The 23,914-nt window shown below is 47.6% G+C and overlaps 3 protein-coding genes and 1 pseudogene across 7 annotated transcripts; 1 reads left to right on the top strand and 3 right to left on the bottom strand.

The window, feature by feature from the left end:
- Positions 1 to 1,967: 1,967 nt before the first annotated feature.
- Positions 1,968 to 5,378, bottom strand: LOC136493607 (V-type proton ATPase subunit G1-like). 3 transcript variants are annotated; one of them, XM_066489708.1, is made up of 4 exons: positions 5,052 to 5,378; positions 2,850 to 2,997; positions 2,294 to 2,394; positions 1,968 to 2,218 (listed from the first exon to the last, which is right to left on the bottom strand). In XM_066489708.1, exons 2-4 carry the CDS (start codon positions 2,935 to 2,937, stop codon positions 2,075 to 2,077), a joined length of 333 nt encoding a protein of 110 aa, XP_066345805.1. In that variant the 5' UTR covers positions 2,938 to 2,997; positions 5,052 to 5,378; the 3' UTR covers positions 1,968 to 2,074. The 3 variants fall into 3 exon arrangements, with proteins under 3 accessions (XP_066345805.1, XP_066345804.1, XP_066345803.1); XM_066489707.1 differs by having other exon boundaries at positions 2,850 to 2,944; positions 5,052 to 5,375; XM_066489706.1 differs by having other exon boundaries at positions 2,850 to 2,947; positions 5,052 to 5,374.
- A 402-nt stretch (positions 5,379 to 5,780) lies between these two features.
- LOC136491371 (uncharacterized) lies at positions 5,781 to 14,741 on the bottom strand (annotated as a pseudogene).
- Positions 10,482 to 17,257, top strand: LOC136493606 (uncharacterized). Of its 2 annotated transcripts, XM_066489705.1 has the most exons (4): positions 10,482 to 10,838; positions 10,998 to 11,109; positions 11,208 to 11,280; positions 16,911 to 17,257. In XM_066489705.1, the coding sequence occupies exons 1-4, from the start codon at positions 10,781 to 10,783 to the stop codon at positions 17,187 to 17,189; spliced, it is 522 nt and encodes a 173-aa protein (XP_066345802.1). In that variant the 5' UTR covers positions 10,482 to 10,780; the 3' UTR covers positions 17,190 to 17,257. The 2 variants fall into 2 exon arrangements, with proteins under 2 accessions (XP_066345802.1, XP_066345800.1); XM_066489703.1 differs by having other exon boundaries at positions 10,482 to 11,109.
- A 1,163-nt stretch (positions 17,258 to 18,420) lies between these two features.
- On the bottom strand, positions 18,421 to 20,547 carry LOC136494413 (uncharacterized). Of its 2 annotated transcripts, XM_066490576.1 has the most exons (3): positions 19,762 to 20,547; positions 19,184 to 19,270; positions 18,421 to 18,794 (listed from the first exon to the last, which is right to left on the bottom strand). In XM_066490576.1, the coding sequence occupies exons 1-2, from the start codon at positions 20,444 to 20,446 to the stop codon at positions 19,215 to 19,217; spliced, it is 741 nt and encodes a 246-aa protein (XP_066346673.1). In that variant the 5' UTR covers positions 20,447 to 20,547; the 3' UTR covers positions 18,421 to 18,794; positions 19,184 to 19,214. The 2 variants fall into 2 exon arrangements, with proteins under 2 accessions (XP_066346673.1, XP_066346672.1); XM_066490575.1 differs by lacking the exon at positions 18,421 to 18,794 and having other exon boundaries at positions 18,939 to 19,270; positions 19,762 to 20,545.
- Positions 20,548 to 23,914: the final 3,367 nt, after the last annotated feature.

The following is a 23,914-nucleotide window of genomic DNA, read 5'->3' as shown; positions in this document are numbered from 1 at the left end:
CCGAGCAGGTTGCCATGTCACCAGCCACTAGGCGCCAAATGCTCTGGCGCCGATATGTGTATGCACGACGCCAATTACATCGGCGCCGAGGTGAGGGTCTAGATTTTGAAAGCATACCACCAGGGGCAGATTTGTGAAAAACTTTAAAAAAAGGGCCAAAAAACAAAAAATTTGGTAGGAATGACTCCATCCGTTGAAAGATCAGTGTTCTTCTAAACGGTAACGGTAATGCTCAGGAGCGTGCATGTGTCCGTACGGATGCCGTTTTTAGGTCTGCGCGCTACCGGACCCACAGGCCTACTTCCTCTCTGCGTCTCCCCATCTCTTTCAAAAATATCTCCTAGTCTTGTGCTCGCCATTGGTGTTGCTGCATCGTTCACTCGCTGTTGCCATCTTCCCCATTGTGCACCCTATCCCACGCCGTGTGGCTCCCCCATCCAGCGTCGTGCTCCATCCCGCGTTGCGCCCCCTTCGTCGTTGCGCCACACTCCATCCCTGTCGTGCCCGCTCTAGCTCGCTGTTTGTTGCACTCCATCCCCGTCGTCGTCGTTCCCCACTAGAAGGCCGTGGCCACTGTCGACACCATGGCCACCGCGACGTGCGACCTCGGCAAGGAGATGTTTGCGATGAAAAGCACATGTTGCAAGCGTATATTTTAAGTGTTTCAGATATTTCAGAAGTACGTTGCAATTGTTTCATATGGATGTTGCAAAAGTATATCGATGATGTTGCATATGTTGCAAGTGTTTCAGTGGCATGTTGCAAGTGTTTCAGAGGTTTGTTCAAAATGTTTCATCTGTTCTAGACGTATGTTCTGATCTGGATGTTGTATATGTTTCACATATATTGCAACAATATGTTCTAAATATTTCAACTATTTCAGTCTTATGCTACGGTAAGTGTTTGCATGTTGCAAGTGTTTTATCTGAATATTGCATATGTTTAACACATATGTTGCAAGTGTATGTTCCAGATGTTTCATATGTTTCATACGTATGTTGCATTCAAGTGTTTCATGCCGCATGTGTTTGTTCAGAGAGTTAGGGGTGCGGGGAATGATGGTGGCATGCCATGGGCGTCGAGGAATGAGGCGAGCTGGGGGCCAGTGGACGGAGAGCGCGGCACTCCGGTGTCATGTGGACGCGACGCGCTCGGGGCCATCGAGGTGCGACGGGGGAGGGGTGAATGGCCTCGAATCGAGGTGAACATTACGTGCTACGCATGCGAGGTGAGTCATCCAGACGCGCAGGCGCTGCAACGGGCCAGGGTGTGCGGGCGGGGCGGGAAAAATTAGCGAATGGGCAGGCTGCGCAGACGTCCGGACGCTAGCAGTGTCAAAACGGTAAACGGTAAACGGTCGAACACTCGACGTTTAGCCATTAGTTGGGCTAAACTACTACTTAAACAAGCAAAACAATCGTTTAATAGAATTAACGGTTAAAAGGGCGTACCCAGTGCAGAGAGCTCCCGCTCTGTGCGGGGTCTGGAGAAGGGTGTTAGTGACAAGCCTTATCCTCACCTGTGCAATGCGAGGAGACCGCCAAACGGTTAATTAAACGAAAATGTGCACCACCATGTTGCATTTTTAAACGTATGTAAACAGCTAAACAACCGTTAAACAATGCCGAAAATATATTAATTTATAAATGTTGTCCTAAGTCAATCCTTTTTACGTTTGACTGAAAATATTGAAAAAGGCATCTGTAGCACCAAGTTTGAATTAGATAGACCCAATGTTATAATTACATAGTGTATTCATTTGGTGGTATAAACTAGAGTCTGAGGTCTTCCGAGATTGGAAATAAAAAATCACTCTTTTCAGAAAGACTGACAAAAATAACATTTCATCAAAAAGAAAACAAGAAAAAAAAACATTTACATGTACCAACTGATGAACGAGTATTGATTGTACAGGACAGGTTTGCTGCTCCCATGCCACACCTTATTCTACGATTAAGAACATAAAATTGCAGCTAAAAGTGAAATTTTCATTTATTACCACTTTCTTGTACTAATAAATATATAGATAATACGTACAATATTGCAACTTGCAAGCATATTTTGCGCACAACGTTCAGTTCTTCACAGTGGTGACATGCCTCAGAAGCATCTGAATGACTTCTGGGGATATGCTTGCAGCCTGTTGATTGAGTTGTTCAATTTTTGTTGCTGTCTCTTCCTCAAGACGTTTAACATTTGCACCAGAGTCACCGCTGCTCTGGAAACAACAAATACATAAAACTCAGGCTCTGTGATCTTGTGAACATTCGAGCATGTTGGGCTAGTGACATACCTCTGCAACCTTTCTCTGGAATTCAGCCTCCATCTGGGCACGGTATTCAGCTATTTCCCTCTCAGCCTCCTCCTTGGCTTGCCTAAGCCTTGCTGACTTAGCTGTGGAACACAGAAAATGTTACACTGCAGCCCATCAAAATCAATTATAATCACGGATATTATCTGCAGAAGTTGAACAGACATTTCTAGAGCAAGAGCTTTGCATTGGACCATGGTTATCTAATCAGTGAAGGACAAGTGATATTTTTCTGACTTGGATTATGCAAATTTGTACAGTTAACATGTGACTTTCCAGTGATATGGCATGGCGTAACAAGAGCAAGCCTGTAGACTAAAGCAAAAAAAAAAAAGGCAGTACACCAAAGCCAATTCTATAAACTAGATGCTGATCTCACTATAGCTCAGAATAGAACATGTTTCTACCTAAAATGTGAACATCCACATAAAGATTAATTGGTAGATCAAAATACAGGGATACTCTTATGCACAAGGTACTTGCTCTCGAGCATTATGCTTGATTTGTAATATTTGTGCCGAAAGTAAGATAGTATTACCAGCCCTAGCTGCATTTACAATCTGCTGAGCCTCTTGCTCTGCAGCCAACAACTGCTGAATTCCACTCTGGCGCCTGTTCGCATCCATCTTTCAGCTGCTGCGTCAAGGAATAAATCCAGAATCAACAGAACTTTAGGTGAAACCGACCTGAGATCAGGGTGGAGCCAGCAAAGGACATGGGCGTACACATGTGCACAAAATATTTTTTTAGAAAAAAAAATGATTGAAGTTAGTAGGCACAATACATGTATGTACGTGTAAGTAGATCAGACCCAGATAGCCAGGTTTTTGTTTTTTGAAACGAAACAAGCAGGAGAACTAATATATTAAAAAGGAGGAGAAGCCTAGGCTAGGCAGTACAACATAGCAACTAAACCCCAAAGAGTAAAGCAACAACAGCTACTAGAAAGCAACTAAGCAAAACTAAACAACCATAAGCAACAAAACCAACAACAGCCGGTTAGACCAAGACCTCAACACGTGCCACACAACACTATGGCACCACTGCTCTGTCACTATACCAGGCACTGCAGACTGGACCATGACCACTACAGAAGCTCCACACTACCGCCCCGCCAGTCGCCACAATGCACCACCATCATCATTGAAAGATGAAGCCATCAAATCAACATGCCATCATCATTACTTTCGCCATTGTTACTGACAACGTCCCACATCGAGCCAGCCGCTGTCATGCAGGGCTAGCCATCGCAGACCGCTGCACACTGTGTAATCCCCGTGCCATCGTCACCGCTTGCACCGTCAGTCGAGCTGTCCTACACCAGACTACCCCTTTCAGGCAGAGTTAGCAGCAGCAGTCCGCTGCAAGCCACCAAGGCGATACCCAAGTGCTGCATCTAGCCATTACAAAGCTGACCGCGTCTTTCGAGATCCAACAACTGCAACAACAATGCACACCACCAAGGCACCGTGACATAGATATCAGCTGCGTCCGACTGCCCTCATAGGCCCTCCATGGGCTTGAGTGGTCACCACAATGCGTGACCGCCCACCGCCACACCACACAAGCTGATGTGGCAATGCTCCTGCTGGCCACCCCGTCCCACGCCGGTCTCCCACCACTGGAACCTAGCCTCACCGTGTCATCACCCATCAACTGTCACACAGAGCTTTTGCACCCCGTCCACTACGCCTACGCCCTCCTCATTGCTGCTCTCCGCCAATCTAATGCCCACACCCTTGACATGGCAACCAAGCTACCACACTGTGCAAGGTGCACCCAACAACTCCCTAGTTGCCATCCACACTTCAAAGCTCCTTCCACCACCAGTGCAGCTTCTGCTGCCACATCCCTGATGCTGAAAACACCAAGCATTGCCGCAGCCACCCACCGCAGCCTCTGTGCTGCTGAGCCACCACACGGCCCTCACGCCGCCGTGCATCCACGCGCAAACGCCACCAATGCAACATCAGCGTGCTTAGTAGCACCGCGGACGCGCAACAACAGGCGCCACAACGGCCAACCATGCAGGCCGCCATGCCTCCGTGGCCACCAACTTGCCGCTCTCTTCAGCAGTCTCCTCAAGCAGTCGATGCTGCAGTGCTACGCCAACGCACGCGCCTCCTTCGTAGCTCCTGACACCCCTCACTGCCGCCCTGTCGCCGCCGGCCTCGCCATGCCGCTACCTTCGCAGGGGCCCAACCGGCCGGATCCGAACGCCGGCCCACCAGATTCGCCCTCCCCCGGTGTGGATCTGGGTCGCCGCGAGCCGCTGCCGCCCACACGCAGATCGCCTCCACCGCGCCGGACGAAGCTCCGTCACCACTACACGCCGAACCGAACACCGCGGCACCACCCAAAGCGCGCCCACATGCGGACACGCCGCCCCTCCGAGTCGTGCGTCTGTCTGCCGCGCGCGCAGGCCGCTGCGGGCGGCCGCCGTTGCCGGTTGCCGCCCGCGAAGGCACCCGATCTGACAAAACGAGAGGGAAGGAGAAAGTGGGGATGGGATTTGCCCTGTCGCCGCTGTCATTGCAGCCGCACGGACCTCCTGCGGCGTGCTCGGGTGACCGCAAGACGGGAGAGGGGTGAGGAGCTGGAGGTGGCGTCGCCGGATCGGGAGCCGCCCGTGTCGCCTGAGAGCGTGCGACGCGGCGGCAAGAAGTAACACGAATCGAATAGCCATGGTTTGGGTGCACGGTTTCGCGCAGCGGGAAAAGGAGAGAAGGGGTGGGCATACCTGGTGGGTGCTCGTCGCTGGCGAAGGGCCCGACGAAGACCTGGGCAGGTGATGGCGCAGGGATGCGGCGGCGGTCGTACAGTCGTCGGGTCGTCGCCACTCGTCGGCACTAGAAAGAAAGAGAGGACGCGCGGTCGCGCGCAAGGCGGGGTGAACGGGAGAAGAAAAGCAGTCCAGTCCGGGTTCGTTAAGGTCACGTATAGCTGTAGGAATTTGCCTGCTCTGGTTGATCAGATGATCCAGTCGGACGTTGGAACGGATCATCCGCGACTCTGCCTGAATATCTTCTCGTTTTTGTTTTCTGATTTTTTTCCTTGTCTCTACCAGAGAACTAAAAACACGATTGCCTTTTCGTGCACAAGAAATAGCAGTCGACGCATCAATGTTTTTTTTCTTATATAAGCTTCCATCTACCGGACTTTGTGAAGTTGCCAATTAGACCTATTCAGCACCGGTGGATGTGGATCACAAAAAACTTGCTCCAACCCTATTTCCTCTGCCATTCCCATTGGAAATTGCAATAAAAATAGAAATATAATGAATGCATCAAAAAGCATCCCGTTTTTGGTCTCTCTCCGCAAATGGCAAATATATAGTGAGAACTGAACGGCAAGAGTTCATCAGAAACTGATCATGGTTATGACTTATGAGACGAGCAAATCGTCGTACTCAGAACCAATAGAGACCATCTTATCTAGAAAATCGAACCAAATTACAACGGACCGAAATCAGAACCAATATAAACAGATAGCCAAGAAACGGGTAACCTTTCTCATATCAGAGCTACATATACATAACAGTGAAACACCCACACGCTACTTGTCAACTTTAGGTGTCGGTGTCCTATTAACATGAAGACTGAAACTTTTTGTAAGTTCATGAAACAACCGGAAGTGAATGTGGAGAGGCAATAAGCAAGAAATAAGACCTATAGCCACCCTGCCTTTCCATGTCCTAAACGGCGTCGTGGTCTACTGCCCGCCGTCACCCCTGCCATGCCCCGCTGCCACCAATGCATCTTCTTGCCCCGCGCCCGGATGGCCTTCCTCCTCAGTTTCATACCTGCCGGTGCCCTCCGCTTGCCCTTCAAGTGCCGCTGCACCGCGTCGAATAGCGCATGCATGTTCCCGTCACCGCCGCGCCTCTTCTCCGGCACGCCTACCACCGTCCGGCTCCTAGCGTTCTTATCTTTCCCTTTCGCGCGGTGGAACATGCTCGTAAAAGTACGGCCACGGCGTGTTGAAGTGGCCTGCGCCGCGGACGACGCTCCTGGACGAGGGGCCCGCCTCCTGGCCGCCCCCGAGGTGGTGGTGGTGGTGGTGATGGAACACCGTGGCGATTTTGTGCTTGAGCATCTGCAGCCGCGCCAGCCGCTTCTCCAGGATTTCCTGCTGACGTCGCCGCCTCATTGAGCGCGACACCTTAGGTGCATACACCGGCGGCGCAATGCCCCGTGTCATCACCGGCGGCGAGTAGTAGTAGTAGGGATTAGCAAACGCATGCGGCGCCGGCGACGCCATCGGGCTCGTGGAGGCAGACAGGCTGGCGGCGCCCGATGAGCTTCTGCTGCCGCTGGACATGCTGCTGCTGTACATGTCCGCGCTGGAAACGTCGCTGCCTTGTTGCCTCCGGCGCGAAGTCCTCCTTTCTTCTGCTGCAGATAGGTGTAGGGAGCCCTCCTTGAGAAGATTGTTGCTTGGTCTGATGCGGCTCTGTATGGTTGCCATCGTGTTGCTCGAGGAAGAGCGTTCCGGCGTAGCCACGCCGCGTTCGGCGTGCTCGACACCATGACGCGACGTCATGCTCAGGGACAACCCAGAGTCCATCCTCTCGAAGAGATGCACCGAGGACGAGGAGGAGCTCTCGGCTTCGACGTACCGCGGCGTGGCGCGGCCATGCAGCCTTGACGACGGGCCCCAGAGACAGCTCCCGTAACACGGAACGCCGGCTGCTGCTCCTACTGCTGCTGCGTTCTGGCGACCATTGGTCCCCACGGCCGGAGCTGCGACGGATGCTGTCCCGGCGATCGGCAAGCCGAGTACCTCCAGTCACCGTGCCATGTCTCGACGTTCCAGCTGCGGGGAAACGGTGGAGGCTGAGGCTGGAGTGCCGCTGCTCTTGGCTTGGACGGTGCCGTGCCGGCAATGCGGTTCTCGACGAGTGCTTGGAGGCGAGGCGAGCAAGGGGATGCTCTTCCGTTGCATGGCGATGGCCGTCGACGTGGAGGCCAGATCGGCTTTGACACTGTAGAATGTTGCAGGTTTAGCCGGCGCGGTCGCTCACTGTCCAGGAGGCTGGGTCTGGGTGATGCCACCGGCCTCAGGCGCGGATCGGCATGCCGTGTCCGCGGTCTGATCGCGTGGAGAGCTCTCTCTAGCACAGGGGACACTAGAGAACCTGATAGCATCCGCAGAAAGGCACATTTTAAATTTGATTAGCATTGGCATTTGACCAAAAGGGCGGACTGGTGCAAGTGGTAGAGTCTTACCGCTCGTGACCAGAAGGTCCTGGATTTAAGTCGTGGTCTCCTCACATTGCACAGGTGATGGTAAAACTTGCCACTGACATCCTTTCTCAAACTCTGCATAGAGTAAGAGCTCTCTGACTAGGTACGTCCTTTATTGGCATTTGACCAGAAAATAGAGCTGTAGGTGTGGCCGTCTGTAATTAATGGCACAAAAAGCAAACAGGTTACCCTTGCCTGCCTCCGGACAGCCTCCTGGGTAGCTATCTTCTAGTATCTTCATCAGAAGAGCCCCGGATGCCTCATCTAACTGCACAAAGGCTCCGGTTCGCTTCGCTTCGCTACAAGCCAAAACATTGTTCCGGCTGATTTGGTGTAAGAGAAAAATATTGTTCCGACTAAAAAAAAAATAAGCTGAAAAATACGGATTATAAGAGAAACGAACATGACCAAAAATAAGAACAAATTAAACTTGCGATTGTTTACATTAATATCACAGAAAAACCTCGCAGAATAAACACCGAAAGGGCTTGGTTCGCTTTCTGCTTCAATGTTGTCTCATCCTTGCAGTTATTAGATATTGAAAGTAGAAGTGTAGAGCTATTGCTTCGGTTTACCATGCCTAAACTTATACCCTGCTCGGTTTGCTGAAAAGCCATTGTTGAAAGTATCGTTTGCTGATTTGTTGTGAGAGAAAAACATTGTTTGTTCGCTGAAATAGTACGGCTCGTAAGACAAGCGAACAGGACCTTAGTTCTTTCATTCTTCAGATAGAACACAGTTTGTACTTAAAAAAAAGAAATCTATTCCGGATTTTTCTCACTTCTCCACAAGACATAGCAGCGAAGCCTTAAATAAATTTCTTACATTTTCATCTGCCGGACCCTTGTGAAGCAGGCTGTATAGCTTCGTGAGCGCCTCCAGATCAGACAAAATTTGCTCCATCTCTGTTCCTTCTGGCAATTCCATTTCAAAATCAGAATAAGAAATGAATAACTAAACTCATTGTCACATAGACATGTATCTTTCTCCCCCTTTTTCCCCAAAAGGCAATTTCATTTCAAAATCAGAATAAGAAATGAATAACTAAACTCATTGTCACACAGACATGTATCTTTCTCCCCTTGTTTCCCCCAAAAGACAGCAAAAGGCAAAGATTGGTTTAGCAACTAACTGTTGTTAAGATCCATTTTCCTTGGAGACGTCAAACCAAGAGAAAACCGAATCACCGAATCAGAAGCAGTAGTAAGAGCCTGCAAAATGTTGTACGATAGGTAAGGTACTCCTTAAAAAATTGCTGAGAAGATGACGCAGTTTACAAGTAATGGCACGGTAACAAATTACATTTGCCTGCTTCAGGAGAGCCTGGCATGTAGCATCATCAAGCAACTTCTTCAGAAGGGCCCTGGACGTCTCATCTAACTGCACAAATGTAAGACCAAATTAAACTTGCCATCATATGCTTCAGAATTGCAAACATATTTCTCTACCACCACACACCCAAAAAAATGGAACTAAGACATCAAAATCACAGCGCTTCCTTTTGAGTCATTTTTTTAACTGGGTCAATTTTGCCTCATCCTTGCAGTTAGATCTTTCGTCTCCTGATATATGTGGACAGAGTTTTCTAATAAAAGAACGAGATTTGTTTTTGACTTGTTCTCACCCTTTGAAGCATGCAGATCAGACAACGCTTTCTCCATCCCTGTTGCTTCCGGCACTCCATCTGAAAATTACAGTAAGAAATTGTAGATTAAGCCCATCGTCTCCCATTCCCCAAAAGGAAAAAAAAAAGTAGAGACAGCAAAGACAGTAAATAACACGACTCGAGCGGAAACTTACCGTCGTTGTTGCAAGACGAGGATACCGACTTCGGTGTTTTATCCATCTTCCTTCTTGTGGAAAAAACGAAACCAAGAGAAATGGAAATAGAAATCAGATTCCGTGCGGTAAGGAACTTTGAAAAGGTTGCTGCGGTAAGAATGCAGAACAATGGCGTGCGGTTCCTCCTCCACTTTGTAAGTTTGCTCCTGTGTATTTCTGTAACTCTTGTGCTACCTTTTTAATTCATTTTATTCCAAAACCCCTCCTGGGCCTCGTTTAGTTCCGCCGAATTGGCGCCGGCAGGAACACGGTAGCGGCACTGTAGGTACACTGCCGTTTTGTTTTTATTTGGTAATAATTGTCCAATTGTTGACTAATTAGGTTTAAAACGTTCGTCTCGTAAAGTACAACCAAACTGTGCAATTAGTTTTTAATTTCGTCAATATTTAGTACTCCATGCATGTACTGCAAGTTTGATGTGACGGGAAATCTTCTTTTTGCATAGTATCGAATTCTGGAAATTGGGGAACTAAACAACCCCCTGTTTCTAAAAAAAAAAGTATGTACGACCAAGTGACGAAGGGGCAGGGACTTCTGCTGGCGACCGTATACCCCGACCCCGGGCCTTGCTTACATACACCAAGAAGCCCAATTAGTCAAGTTGGAAATATGTATGGGCGGCCCAAACCCACTACGATTGTTTCGTGTATCAATGTAGCCTTTCAGTGCCACCGGCCTTGCCGGTTCTTCCTGTAAGATAAACTCGTTCATTCTTAATATCAATGATACGTAGCTCTCATGTGTATTTGAGAAAAAAAGAGAGAGAGAGAGAGAGAAAAGCTGTTTTTTATATATTAAAAAAAAAGATTGAAGAAAGCTGTTGAGGCTTGCTTGATGCTATCCCTTCCAGCCGTGAGGACTACTCCCTCCGTCCTGTCGCTTTCGTTTTCCGACAAATAACTTTGACTAAACATATATTAAAAAATATTAATATTTATGATACATAATTAAGATCATTGGATAGATATTTGAATCTAGTTTTTTAATAAATTTATTTAGAGATAGAAATGTTGCACGTATTTTCTATAAATCGAGTCAAAGTTATCGGCAGAAGCAGGTGTTTGTCAGACAAAAGGTAAGGAAGGAATCCAGTATTTATTTAGGGGTTGAACTGATGGAGGAGCAAGGAAAGTAGTAGCGCTAGCGCCGGCAGGAAGGGAGATAAACACAGGCTGCATGCGCAGGACAGAGACGCCACAGCAACAGCCTTCTGATTCTGCCCTTCCCTGCAAGCGAAGCGACTTCTTCGTCAGACATCAGAAAAGCTATTCCGCCACATCGATATTGCTACCACCGTAGGCGCTCCCTGTCTTCTCCCACTCGTCGTGTGGTTGCCCCCGATCCTCCCGGCCGCCATCGATCCAGATCGAGAGAGCTAACGATGTCGTCGTCCTCGTCCAAGTCTAACTTATTCGGTCGCGCGTGGGACAGAGCACGCGGTAACCACGTTTCCCTGCCCTGCACGCGCATCTCTCGCCATCGCCATTTCTGCAACCTCGTGTTACATTCTTCGTCTCTCTGCTCCGCTCTGCTCATGAGAAATGTGATGGTTACCGTCGCATCGAGTTCATCCATCCTGACGCTGCGTTCGCTTGCAGGCAAGACTGATGTCGAAAGAATTTGCAAGAAAGTCTTCGAGGACCTGGCGGACAAGAACACGGGGCTCCTGGACATCAACTCCCTCCACGTCGCCACCCTCATGGTTTACAAGTGAGAATGCCGTTGCTTAATAATCGCTTCAGTGTTAGATCGCTAATCTGTCTATGTGCTGACTGCGCTTCCCCATTTTCGATTACGGCTTTTGCCAGTTCAATCAACAAGCAGTTAGTCGGCCCTCACAAGGATCCTCCCTGCCTGAACACCATCGCCGAGAAAATGAAGGTATGGTTCCAAGTTTCGCTATGCGACGTACCTTTCGCTGGCCGGAAAGCCTCTCCCCGGCGGGCGGCGAGGTAGCAGGGGGGACCGAGATTGCGAGGGAAAGAACGGTTTTTTTTCTAGGAAAAGGAAGAACCGGCAGTTGTCTGCGCCGTCGGTGTGGGCGTCGGTGAGGGAGCGGCGCACACGGTACTCGAGAGCGGGCAGCGCAGGGGAGGCGCGCGGCCTGGCGGAGGAGCGAGAGTGCGGCGGGTCGAGAGCGGGCAGCGCAGGGGAGGCGTGCGGCCTGGCGGAGGAGCGAGAGGGCGGCGGCTCGAGAGCCGGCGGCGCAGGGGAGGCGTGCGGCCTGGCGGAGGAGCGAGAGGGCGGCGGCTTGAGAGCGGGCGGCGCAGGAAGGCGCGCGGCCTGGCGGAGGAGCGAAAGGAAGGCGGCTCGCAGTGGCGTGCCCAGTATTTGGAACTTGGCATTGATAGCGTGCCCATGCGTTGTACGACTAAATTTTTATACTAAAAATACATACATCGTACTAAGATAATAATATTATAAAATTAAATATCGATATTAAAATAACATTTAATCTAAAAAGCAAATTTCATGAAATTAACATAACACTTTTGTACTAAAAAGTAAAAACACATGGATCATACGATAAGATAACAGAACTGTGAAATTAAATACCGACGTTAAAATAATATTTAATCTAAAAAGCAAAGTTCGTGAAATTATCACTCTCATAGAGAAGATGGCGTCGCAGGCTCATCAACTCTATTGTATAGACCTTTTCGTACGTTACAACAGGATAAATAATATCCTAATAATTTAAGCATGAACGTGTTGTATTGTTAAAAAAACGATAATGCGAGTATGATGTTCAGTATTACAAATTGAATCTTGTACATGGCTAAAACTCTCATCGATGGTTTGCAATCACCAAAGTATGCATTTATAGTATTGTATATTTGTGCATACACACATAAAAGTTCATATCACTATAACAAAATTAATTGATTCCTCAATGTTTTAAAACTAACCATCTCCATGAATTATCAGTTTGCTTCATACAATACTGGTATACCAAGGTCATCCTTCTTCATATTTTAGATAATAACATAACATGCCTTCAACCATATGCCCCTAGTATTGAATTATGATCCAATTTAGTATGCATTTGCCGCTTTGAAACATTGTTTCATTAGTAACTCAATGAGATGTAGGCAATTATTTAATTCAATATAAAAGATTTGTAACGAACAGACTATAATTCTAACATACTATAATGGGATTATCATACTGAAGAAGTCACATATCATGAAATTGCAACAAAGCTACTCACCCTTTCTAGAACACAAGTAGTTATAGGAGGCAAGCAAAATTTCAATGCAATTCAGATTTCATAACTCGATGTTGTATATAGAAGAAGAGATATGCAGTGTAGTCAAACAAGAAGCATCTCTTTCTATTTTTTTTTAACTTGAATATTTTTCAGTCACTCTAGAATAGGAGATGATCCCTGCAGACGGCTTCCTAAGCTGCCATGGTCCCTGTTCATAGTCAAGTTTTATATGGTATTATGCAAAAGAAAAACTTAAAATATGGAGGTATTCATTTGTCCTTTGTTATTTCCCCACTACCTAAGTAGATTAAAATATATCTGGCAAGAAGGTATTAACTACTCAAAATCACCATTTGCTATGAAGCTGATCAAAGTACAACTCATTCTGCATGGATAGCCTTGATCGAACATCAACGAGGCGCGGAGGCCTCCACTCTCCTCTAGGCTCCAGATTTGGCATTCCACGGCAGCAAGAACTCTAGCCTAGCGACCCACTTTTGGCCCCACAACATTAAGTCACTAACCGGCCGAGAAACCGCCCCCAGAGAAGAGATCACAAGCAACCCATGACCACACAAATCACAAATCAGAGCAAAGGTGATGCCTTTGGGGACCAATGACGCGAGGGGAGCCGAATCCGGTGTTAAGATCGCACCTTTGCGTGTCCCAGCGGTTGCGGCGGTGGAGGGGGGGAGACGATGCCGAAGAAGAGGATGCGCGAGTGCTGCGTTACCAGGCGGACGCGAGTGCCACGAAGTTTGCGCCCGCCAGCCTAGCGCGGCCATTTGGGGCGGGATCGCCACTGCTGGATCTGAATACCAAAATAATGCATATATTTCCCCAAAAGAAAACAAAATGATGATATACCCTCTCTTAAGCATGTTCATTAATTTATTAGTAGGAAATCGACATAAACTAAATATATACCACTAATAACACTAAAACAGTTACACACCGTAGGAACCGCCACAACAATACTAGCTATTGTGGCATTCTTGCTCCCAGTAGTACACCCTCTGCAACACGAAAATTATATGTGATCCGAACAAAAATTCTAGGAAGCTCCAAAAACATAGAATTTGAATCATAAATAAATTGCACTGTGTTTCTATTCGCAAGATGACTCAACTACTGAACTAAAATAGAACTGCTATGCTCTCCTTTTATGCCTTCTGATTAAGCAAATAATGTTGCAAAGCATAATTAAATAGAGCATATTAATTCCTATAGCTACTGTCGTGCCATCTGCTGGCCAAAGCTCCAGCATGCACAGGGTCGGCATAAGCATGATGCATGAACAATTAAAATGTAATTTAAAAGATGTTCAGAACGTTTGTTTTTTTTTAAACATGTCTTTATGATGCATGAACAATTAAAATATAATTTAAGTTTTAGCATAAAATCGAAACAATCTTATTTTTTGAAGAAATCAAAACAATCTTAATATGTTACCTGCAGTTGTCCTGTTTATGAAAGTATGGCCCTACGTATAAACAATTATTGTTTAAAGCTAAAGTAACATTAATTATCATAAACAAAAATATAGATTTGTATTGCGGTACTCGCTCCTAACCGGCTTGTTTAGTTGGATGACATAGAACCTAAATGGATGCCTAAAAAAATGAAAGCGGGAGAAGCAACCTGAATACTATAGGGAACGTCCAAACAGGAACTGCACTTGAAAGCTGGAGAAGCAACCTGAATACTAACCAAGTAATGATTGGCCACGAAAGTTTTGGAGACATGTATACCTGGGTGATGATGTGGTAGGCGGGGTTATGCGTGGTTACGCCTAGTACTGCCGAGATCGATGGGTGTGGTGGCCAAACTGTCAAACTGACGAGGACAATGGACTTTGCCCTACCAAGAGGGCAACAGCGGTGGAAGACGCTGGCGGAGATGTACTGATCCTTTGACGACGGCAAGCCGGTGGGGAGGGCCTGGCGGAGACGCACGCTAGTTGTCCGGTTGGTTGCTGGACATTGTTCCTTTCCTTTCTTCCACGGGTAGGACGAGCTGAACGGCGGCTTGCGCGATGATCGATCCACTACGATGATCGATGATGACCAGAACGACGATGGTTCGTGGTGGGGTGGGGAAGCAGGATATGGCATCTGATCTCGTCTGCCTCTCTTTTGTGCGGTTGTCGCTACAAGGAAAGAGAGGAGGAGAGAATATGAAAATCCGGGCTTGCATGTAATGTGATTTTAGGAAAGAGAAGTGACGTATTTTTTGCAAGTATTAATTACGCCAGATGGACGTCTGTTTCTTCCCTTCCTATTTGGCCGGCCGGAGATGTGAGATTTTTTTTCACGAGCGTTAATTACGCCCAGATGGACGTATGTTTCCCCTCCTTCCTATTCGGCCAGGCAATTTGAGATTTTTTTCACAAGCGCTTACGACTGGTGGACGCCGTTTGGCCATAGGTTTTCGTCTATTAGTGGCATAAGATGAGATGTGATCACATGATTCTCGCGTGGAGTGGCATTTTTAGGGAAGAAGCGCCGTGTGGGCCATTGTGGGGGGCAACGACGTCGGGTGGGATAACGAGCATGGGATCGCACACAGGCAGACCGACGACCCGACATTGGGTTGTCACACCAAAACAGTGTTCACTTTAGTCTTTTTGGACGTGATTAGGGAAGAGATTGATGAGCCATGCTAACGTGTCGCTTGTGGTTGGTGTAGTCTTTGATGATGGCAGTTTCCTTCTTGATTGGTTGCATGGCTTCCTTCTTGATTGCACATGCACGATTCCTGTTTGCATGCGCCATTGTGGCGCCGTGCATGAAAGATGGTCTGGTTGCTCGGTTTCACGTAATCCTTGATATTTTTTCTTCCTTAAAAAAAGAATGGAGATTGGTCTATAATCAATCATTCGTATATATAGTCTTGATTTAGCAATTTGTATTGCTATAATTGTGCATGACTAATTTGGAAGGAAGAATTTTGTTGCAAGGGATGTGTGTAGGAGCGAGGGCTACGGGAACACAACAGACAGGACTATGGGCCCACGTTGGAATGTCGCACCAAAAAATGTCCACGCTGTGTTCTTTTTAATTGTAGGAGAATAGGAACAAAAAATAAAATTTGGCAACCTATAACTAGTACTACCTCTGTCTAAAAAGAATGGGTTACATGCCAGATAAAAGCGGTTTATGTTTGATTAAGTTTCTAGGAAATGATATTCACATTTATGACTCTAAATTATTATGAAAATATATTTTGTAATTAATCTAATAGTATTTATTGACATCATAAATATTAATATTTTTTATCTATAAATGGTTAAACTTAAGGTACCAAAACATGACACTGTGCTTTATTTGTTTTTTTTTTGGACGGAGGGAGTATTTTACATGTATAATAGTATAATATCACATAGACGTAACTGGTTAATATTTAAGAAATATATAACACATAATTGACCATGATTTATATATTCATAGAAAACCCTCAAATCTGTAGCACCGCCCTTTTTCTCTTCATGTTTGAGGGAATTACAGAGGCACTGACTTAGACAGTCAGACTCCCCTGTTCCTAGTTTACAAGTGATTAATAAATTGCGATCCACAATGTACCGAATGAGATTATGGGAAGCCAGTAGACCAAATTTTAACTTACAATTTGACTTCAGAAGCCTCAATCGATGCGCACACCGGGTCACAGCCTCACCGGCCTTCCGTCCACAAGGGCGCGAGGCCGCGAGCGCCACGCCGACGCACCCTTGCCGGCCGCTGGGGAGCAGGGCGCTAGAGTCACGAGTTTGCCGCTCGCCGCGTCAGGGTTTGGAGTTTGGGAAAATGAGAGACGGGAAGAGACGGGGGGGTCTTTGCTAGGATGGTTCAGCTTCAGCTGTGTTGGGTCGATTTTTTTTTTTTTTTTGCGCTCGATAGAAGCGCGTTGTATAATTTTTTTTAATTTTTTTTAATTTTTTTTTAATATAATAATACGTAATTTTTTTTTGCCTATTCGAGAAGAAAAGAGAGAGACGGGAAGAGAAAAGAAACGGCGCTTGAGCGCGATTGCGCGAGTGGCTGCCTGGCTGATGCCGATGTGCCTGTTCGCTACTGGTGGGGCGGAAATTGGGCCATCAACCGCTGGGCCTTACTAGGCCGTCGGGTTGGGAGAGAGAGAGAGACAGGAGAGAATGCATGTTTCATCCTTGAGTTCTTTTTTGGGCCTTACTCGGCCGTCCGGGTAGTGAAAGAGATCAGCCCATCAAAAACTAACTAATCCATCGCTTGCTCTCCGAAAAAAAAAACTAATCATCGCTTGTTCCCTCTGACCGCAACTTCAGGAATGCCAGTACCGCGACAAGAAAGCGATACTGTTCACGGAGTTCCAGGAGCTGATCCTCGAGTGGGTGCACAAGGACCTGCGGCTGGTGCTCGCCAACAAGGCCGCCGTCGCCATCCTGGGCGCGCCGCTGCTCGCCGTGACGGCCAAGAACGCCGCCAGGCAGGTGCCGAGGATAAGCGACGCCGTGGAGCAGGTGCCCACGCCGCTGCTCGCCACCGTCTTCTCCATTGGGCTCATGCTCCTGCAGGACGTCCGGCTGGGCAAGCAGAGGGAGTGAACCGATCACCGGAATCGACTGAAGAGTCAAGGCGTTGGAGGTTTCGCTTTCACTGACTCTCACGCATATCAGGATATGGTACCATTATATTGCTTTTGCTGCTGTGTGCTGATAGGATCAAAGTCTGACAGAGAACGATGTACTATTGATTAAGTTACTACAAGCGATTGGCATCTGAAGTGCACGTATTCAAAAATGGTTGCGATGGCGTTCGTTCCAATGCAAAGTGTTATCGGGAAGTATATGGTTTGAAGCGCGGGTGCCCACTGCATAGCGTGAAGCATTGGAGCTATGAGCTATCGTAGTGGCATTTTAAGCAATGCCGTCCTGCACAGAGGATAGTAGGCTATGAGCTTCTCTTTTTTCCTGTGAAAAAGTAGCGCTAGCTACAGTTCTGTCCGACCAATTAAGAACAGGAAACGTACCGCAAAATCCACCAAAACCCCGCCTGGTACTCTCGCGGGCAGGGTTCGAGCCTCCACGGGTGCGCTCGTTCGCCTGCCCGGAGTTAAAAAAATCCTCTCACCTGTCTCGAGTTTCCCAAAGCACAGGCAACGGACCGGCCCACTCACAGGGTAACGGGCCCCTGTGTAAGGGCGGGACACGGTGTTCGGGGGTTTTCTCGGCCTGCGTGAGAAGGTCTTCTTCCTTAAACACAAAGTTGCGGGGGCTGTCTGCCCACCGTAGGCCGAGTTTTTTTTTTATATGACACCCGGGCTTTGCCGCTTTGGCTTCTGGTGAGATCGGCTCAACTAGCTGTACCTCCTCAGTCCTCATCATACTCTGTAACTAATACTGCCCAGCACTCCAGCAGCAGATAGAATAGCTCGTTCAGTATTCGACAAAGTTTACAGTCTTTGAATGTTTTTCTTCTTGTTTTTGATCTACCCAAAAACTGTTGATGGCATCCGCAACACCATAACATGACACGTACGGTTATTAGTCCGATCGAGTTCCACTCAAGGAAGCTACAGAATTCACCTACGAGGCACAGTGTTCACTGTCTTACCTTGCCAATATAATTAGTAATAACAAATATAATGCTGCTGATGCCTCTTGGTCCAAGGTAGCAGTTGAACCGTTGAAGTTACAGGCCGCACAGAAACTGGATTGAAGATTTTCACTTCTTCAGGATCTCTTCAATTTATTTATTTTACCCCAGATGCTATAGTTTACTGAAAAAGAGGCCTTTTCCACGATGGAAATACTGGCAAGTTCAGTTCAGTTCAGCATCACATCACACACTTCATCATTCCCAAAATGACAAGGGGTGGGGTGGCTATCAAGCAACACAGAACAATAAGAGATTTGGTTCAGCATGCAGAAGACTCGACAATGCTCATGCTTCGTGAACGGCATTCGACGAGCAACACAAACCATGATTCACCGTCAGCACCTGCTGCACTCATGTACTGTTACTCTTTGATCATGTTACCTTTTTTTCTCCTTGTGTTCACCTGCACACAAACTAAATTGTGCCACATGGTCTTGTAGCCACTGCATTGTGGTTTTATGATTCACACATGAATAAGCTGTCTCAGTCTTTTGATTTCTACCAGGTTGGCCACACAAGCAAAAGTATGCCAGCAATAAAGTATCAAGTTCCTGGTTATCCAATCATTTAGAAGCAATAAGATGTTGAAGCACAATAATAAATAAATAAGCAAATAAATTTATATAGGAAGGACATGGAACATATGAAGTTGCAATGATCTGATTTCATAATGCTAATTTTCTTGAGACTAGATCTTTTAACAAGGAAAGGAATGTGCATGTCAGGATTTCATCACAAGCAGGAATTCTGGAGCCCATAGTCACAGATCAAGTCAGACAATGTAGAGATTAACAGCTTACATACAAGCCCGACAGAACCAACGATAAAGCTAAAAGGTTCAAGACAAACTGCTACTTGGAAAATCACAAAAGCCCAAGTCCAGCACCAATCTCACTGATGCAAAAAAGTGTTGTCCCACCATAGACCTTGTGCTACTTACTTGAGAACCTCACATGAGCACCTTAAGCTTTTCATGCACTTGAGCCACCAGCACTTGGTCCGTCACCAGTACCGTCTGCTTCCAATGCTACAAAAATTTACAAATTTTGAGAACAACATCAGCTGATTGAGGACTCAAATTTGCCCTGGATGAACCCTTATTGCTTGACAACAAAATAACACTACTTCATTATTCACAGCAACAACAGTTAGCATCACACTTGAACAAACTCAATAAGATAACTGCCTCCCTAAGTTTAGCACTGACGTCACCATCCATTGACGGATGAGGGCTACGTATGAACATGATTAGAGATAGGCACAAGGCATCTGAAGTGTAGAAGCTCACCCAAGTAATTACTTTTAAATTTTCACTCCAGCTACATATTTACATTCTTGGCTCAACATAGATCAATAAATTCATAGTCATATCTGATTAGTTTCAAAGATTGCCCATAATAAAAACATTGAAGTATGATCAATCCCAGTTAGATATAAGAATGCACCTTCATAAATACAATATTGTTGAGCCTATTGCACCTTGAACATTGTAAAATAAAAAACTAAGTAAAGCTGTACCTGGAGTGTAGAAGCTCATGTACGGAACAATGGTGTTGATTTCGCCCTGGCATACCTTCTTCCCCTTATAGGTCTTCAGATCAATTGCATAGATCGCATTGCCCGCTCTCATGAAAATGATACCAAGATCATCCGTGGAGCCAACCAGTGAGGTGAAGTCAGCATCAACAGGGAGCAGCATCTTAAGCTCCTCAATGACTCTGCTTTGTTCCCATCTAGCATCTACTTCATCAGCATCCTTCCTCCACAGACATAGAGTTTCGGACTCGTGTTCAGTGGCGAGCCCCAGCCCACCATTCTCCGTTGTTGTGAGCAGAAGCCGACGAAGGGGCACTGAAGGTGGCAGTTGAATCCACGACATTTGGTGCAATTGCATGTTGTACGTGAGAGCTGTCCTTTCCTCCATGAAGCCAAAGTAGAGCGCATTCCCCACAAGCGCACTCCTCATGTGAGGATCGACTAATCCTCGGATGTAACCAGCAGGTAGCTGATCGCAGATTGGCTCACTCCAGGCAGCGACATCAGATGAGTAGGTGAAGATTAAGGTCTCCACTACACCAGCGGTCCCAAAAGCAGAGCGCACAACAACCACGATGAAAGGTCCGTAGTGGCAATCAAGGTGGTCGCAACCGCCGGCGCCGGCGGATGAACAGAGAACCGCTGCAGTCAAGGTCAACGGCCCCATGTAGCGCGGCCATGGGCTAGGGTTCGGACGCTTCCGGTGGGCTTGAATTTGGGCGACGGCGCATGGAACGGAATGGATTCTTCGGGAGCGGGAGGACGAGGAGACGAGGGACGGGTGGGGGTGGGAATGGGACCGTGGCAGCCGCGGCGCATAAAGGGGAGCGGAGCAGCACGAAGCGTTGCCGTGGACCGCGCGCACGGACGGACACGGACTGGCTGGTTGCCTGGAGCCCGCGGTGCTGGTGGACCTGGTGCAGGGGAGCGGAGAATGTGTTGTGGAGGACAGTCAGGGCGTGGAGCCAGACGTGGTTGGACACGTAAGGTGAGGTGCCACGTGCCAGTGGGAGCTCGTCTCGTAACCACTTCACGGGTACGACAATAGCCTTCCATTAATTCAAGGGACAATTATCTCTTGGACATCTAAAGTGATGGTTTTTTGTTGATGGATATTTACTTTGTAGTATTTTGTCAGAAGATATTTTACTTCGGTGAAATTAGGTCACAGGACACCGTGGACCAGTTGCGGCTACTTGAGGAGAAAGATCAGCGGTGAAATGACATTCTTGCCCCTGCTGCTTTGTTTTTTCCCTCTCGCTTTTCTCTAGGCCCACAAGATGGAAGGAGACCCCACAAGGCAGCAATGATATGATATCCCCCATCGCCTCCACTTTCCGCTCTCCTCTCTCTCTGACTTGCCCGCTCCTCTTCGCCGCTCCGCCGTCGCCGCCGCCGACTCCACTCCAGCAACCCCACCGACGCTGGCCCCATACCCCATTCCTCCGATCGCCGCCTCACGCCTTGTGCTCCCCCTACGATGGTCCGTGCTCCTTCCCAGATCCGCCCCGCCTGCTCGTGCCCTTGTCCGCGCGCGTCGATCGGCAGGCGATGTAGGTGCCACCGCTGCTGCGCGAGCGAGCGGCAGATCCATCGATCCGTGCGCCCGCCCGCGCCCACCATGGACGACTTCTAGGGCTTGCTGGCCCGCGACTTCGGCCTCCACCCGCACGGGAAGGACACGCCCATGTCGGTCGTGCGCTCCTCGGGGCCCTCCCGGATCTACCTGGACCAGTACCAGATCCGTCGCGGGGTTCACCTTTGCGGTCGCCGCCCCGTCTACGCCCTCCTACGATGAGCTCTTCGGGTCCGCCCCGCTGTAGCCACCTAAGGCCACGCCGTCGCCGTCGCTCGACAACATCTTCGACTCATTCAGGGACCTCGCCGCCACCGCCAAAGCCGAAGCACTCGTCCATGCTGGTGTTTGACAAGCCGGTCTACGATGACGACATCCTCAGCCTGGACCGCGACAACACACGCGTGGGGCTCGTGGCGAACGGCGCCGTGGACGCGCTCTCCGCCGCGGTGTCCCAGTGTTGATGGGGCTCCTTCGCCGTGGCGTCGCCGGACTTGGCCAACCTCAACAGCGGTGGCCTCGCGGCCACCCGGCGCTGACGGGGCTCCTCCGTCGTGACGACCCGCGGCAGCGCCCGCGCTCATGGACTTCGTCGCTGACGGCTCCACACGTGACGTCTTGCAGGAGGCGGAGAGGGTGGCAGGGACAGGAAACAAAAAAAGAGAAAGGGAGAGAGGAAGAAGAAAGCGGCAGTGGCAAGAATATCATTTCACCGTTGTTCTCTCTCCTCAACCGGCTACAACCGGTCCACGGTGACCTGTGTCCTAATTTCACTGAACTAGAGTGTCTTCTGGCAAAATGCTCCAAAGTGGGTGTCCACCAGCAAAGGACCATCATTTTGGATGTCCAATAGACAATTGTCCCTTAATTCAGTTGCCATTTTTCAATTTTTTTAAAAACAGGGATTGGTATTGTTTTAGTTATGGAGAGATCTTGGTTGGATCGAGGATTTTCTGTCTGCATTGGTTTTTTACTACTTTATTTAAGAACTAGCAAAGATGCACGTGCATTACGATGAGAGAAAGAAAACAATCTAACATTCGATCAGTTCGTTTCAGTTTGCTACATAGATGCAATGGCCGCGATACCTATTAGTTTTACAACGAGTGGTTAATGTAGCAATCACAAACGAACGGGCTCATTAATGGAAATAAGGATGGCAAATGTTAGATATTTATTTATTTTTAGTAGAGTTAGATACGAAGTTCTGTAGCTTCTTTTGGGGATCTTTAAAGATACATAATTTTAGTATCTTATTGAAATCATCAAGGAGTTAGTTGTCATCGTGTCTCGATTTCCACTTGTCAACTTTATCGAGAGTTTCACTTTTATGTGCGAACATCTTACCATGTGTTTGGTCTCCACAAGGGTAAATTTATAGTCTCTCTTCTCCATTCCATTTGTTTGATCTAGTTGTCTCCGAACCCAATTCTGGAGTAACTAGGAAAGTTTGGATCTTTGATCAGGAGCAGCAAAAATCGTATTGTTTCTATTTCTGATGGATCTCATGGCAGTTTCGATCAGAGAGGTCATATTAGCTATGTCGCTATCTCTGCATCCTCCTTTACGTCTTGTTCGTTTGGCTTATAAGTCATATTTTTTCAGCCAACGAACAGTATTTTTCTCTCACAATAAATTAGCCAACAGTACTTTCTGACATGGCTTATCAGCCAAACGAACAGGGCATTAGCTTATAGTGTATATGCCTACTCTTGTTTTTGTGTGAATTCCATTAAATTGTAGTTAGGGGGGAAATAGTAATTGGAGTTGTATATGATGTGACAGTCTAGGGACTCTTTTTTGCTCAACTGATAGCAAAAGATGATGAGAAAATTGCTTGGTTGCCACTGAAAATTATAACCATCCCTTCGTTGCTGTGGGGGGTACGACCCTAGGATACCCACTGGCAGATCACATGGGCTACTGCCCCTAGGGGTGGCCCAGCCCACAAGATGAAGCCTTAGCGGGGCACTGACTCTACTCAGCGTCTCCCGCAAGACACCGGTAAGATATCCTGAAGATACTACGAGATCTGTTAGGATACGTATGATCCCATGATTCCTGTAATCTGTTATTACTTTCTGATTATCTCTCAGATCTAACCGACTTGTAACCATGCCCCCCGGACTATATATTGTAGGGCAGGGGGCCCCCTCTAAACTCACGCAATATCATACGATAGCCAATATAATCCAACAGACCATAGAAGTAGGGTATTACGTCATACTGACGGCCTTGAAACCTGTCTAACTCGTGTGTCTCTGTTGCCTTCTTGTTCTTGATTACATGCCTCTCTATCGATTAATCTACCTTCCTGGGATACCCCTTGAAGGACTGCCGATGATATTATGTCGACAGTTGGCGTGCTAGGTAGGGGAGTGCGTATTATTTCTATATCAAACAAGATGGTATGTTCTGTAGGCTCTTTGTCCCTCCCACAGCTTGGCTAAATCTTCACGGTCGGATCAATCTCGTGGATCATCAACGCTGACGGAGTCAGAGAGCTCATCGAGCCGGTGCAGATCATTTCTACACCGATCACCCTAGCACCTATGACTA

Source organism: Miscanthus floridulus, chromosome 11 (assembly GCF_019320115.1).
Source record: "Miscanthus floridulus cultivar M001 chromosome 11, ASM1932011v1, whole genome shotgun sequence".
Taxonomy (NCBI): domain Eukaryota; kingdom Viridiplantae; phylum Streptophyta; class Magnoliopsida; order Poales; family Poaceae; genus Miscanthus; species Miscanthus floridulus.
This window is presented reverse-complemented; position numbering and strand designations above follow the sequence as displayed.

Bases quoted from the DNA above. Each gene is read 5' to 3' on its own strand.
- LOC136493607 (XM_066489708.1), bottom strand. From the start codon at position 2,937: ATGGATGCGAACAGGCGCCAGAGTGGAATTCAGCAGTTGTTGGCTGCA. The intron at 2,395-2,849 runs GTAATACTATCT...TGTGTTCCACAG, and splicing joins TGTAAATGCAGCTAGGGCTG to CTAAGTCAGCAAGGCTTAGG. The intron at 2,219-2,293 runs GTATGTCACTAG...TGTTGTTTCCAG, and splicing joins TCCAGAGAAAGGTTGCAGAG to AGCAGCGGTGACTCTGGTGC.
- LOC136493606 (XM_066489703.1), top strand. From the start codon at position 10,781: ATGTCGTCGTCCTCGTCCAAGTCTAACTTATTCGGTCGCGCGTGGGAC. The intron at 11,110-11,207 runs GTGAGAATGCCG...GGCTTTTGCCAG, and splicing joins GCCACCCTCATGGTTTACAA to TTCAATCAACAAGCAGTTAG. The intron at 11,281-16,910 runs GTATGGTTCCAA...CCGCAACTTCAG, and splicing joins CCATCGCCGAGAAAATGAAG to GAATGCCAGTACCGCGACAA.
- LOC136494413 (XM_066490576.1), bottom strand. From the start codon at position 20,446: ATGGGGCCGTTGACCTTGACTGCAGCGGTTCTCTGTTCATCCGCCGGC. The intron at 19,271-19,761 runs GTACAGCTTTAC...AAATTTTTGTAG, and splicing joins CATGAGCTTCTACACTCCAG to CATTGGAAGCAGACGGTACT.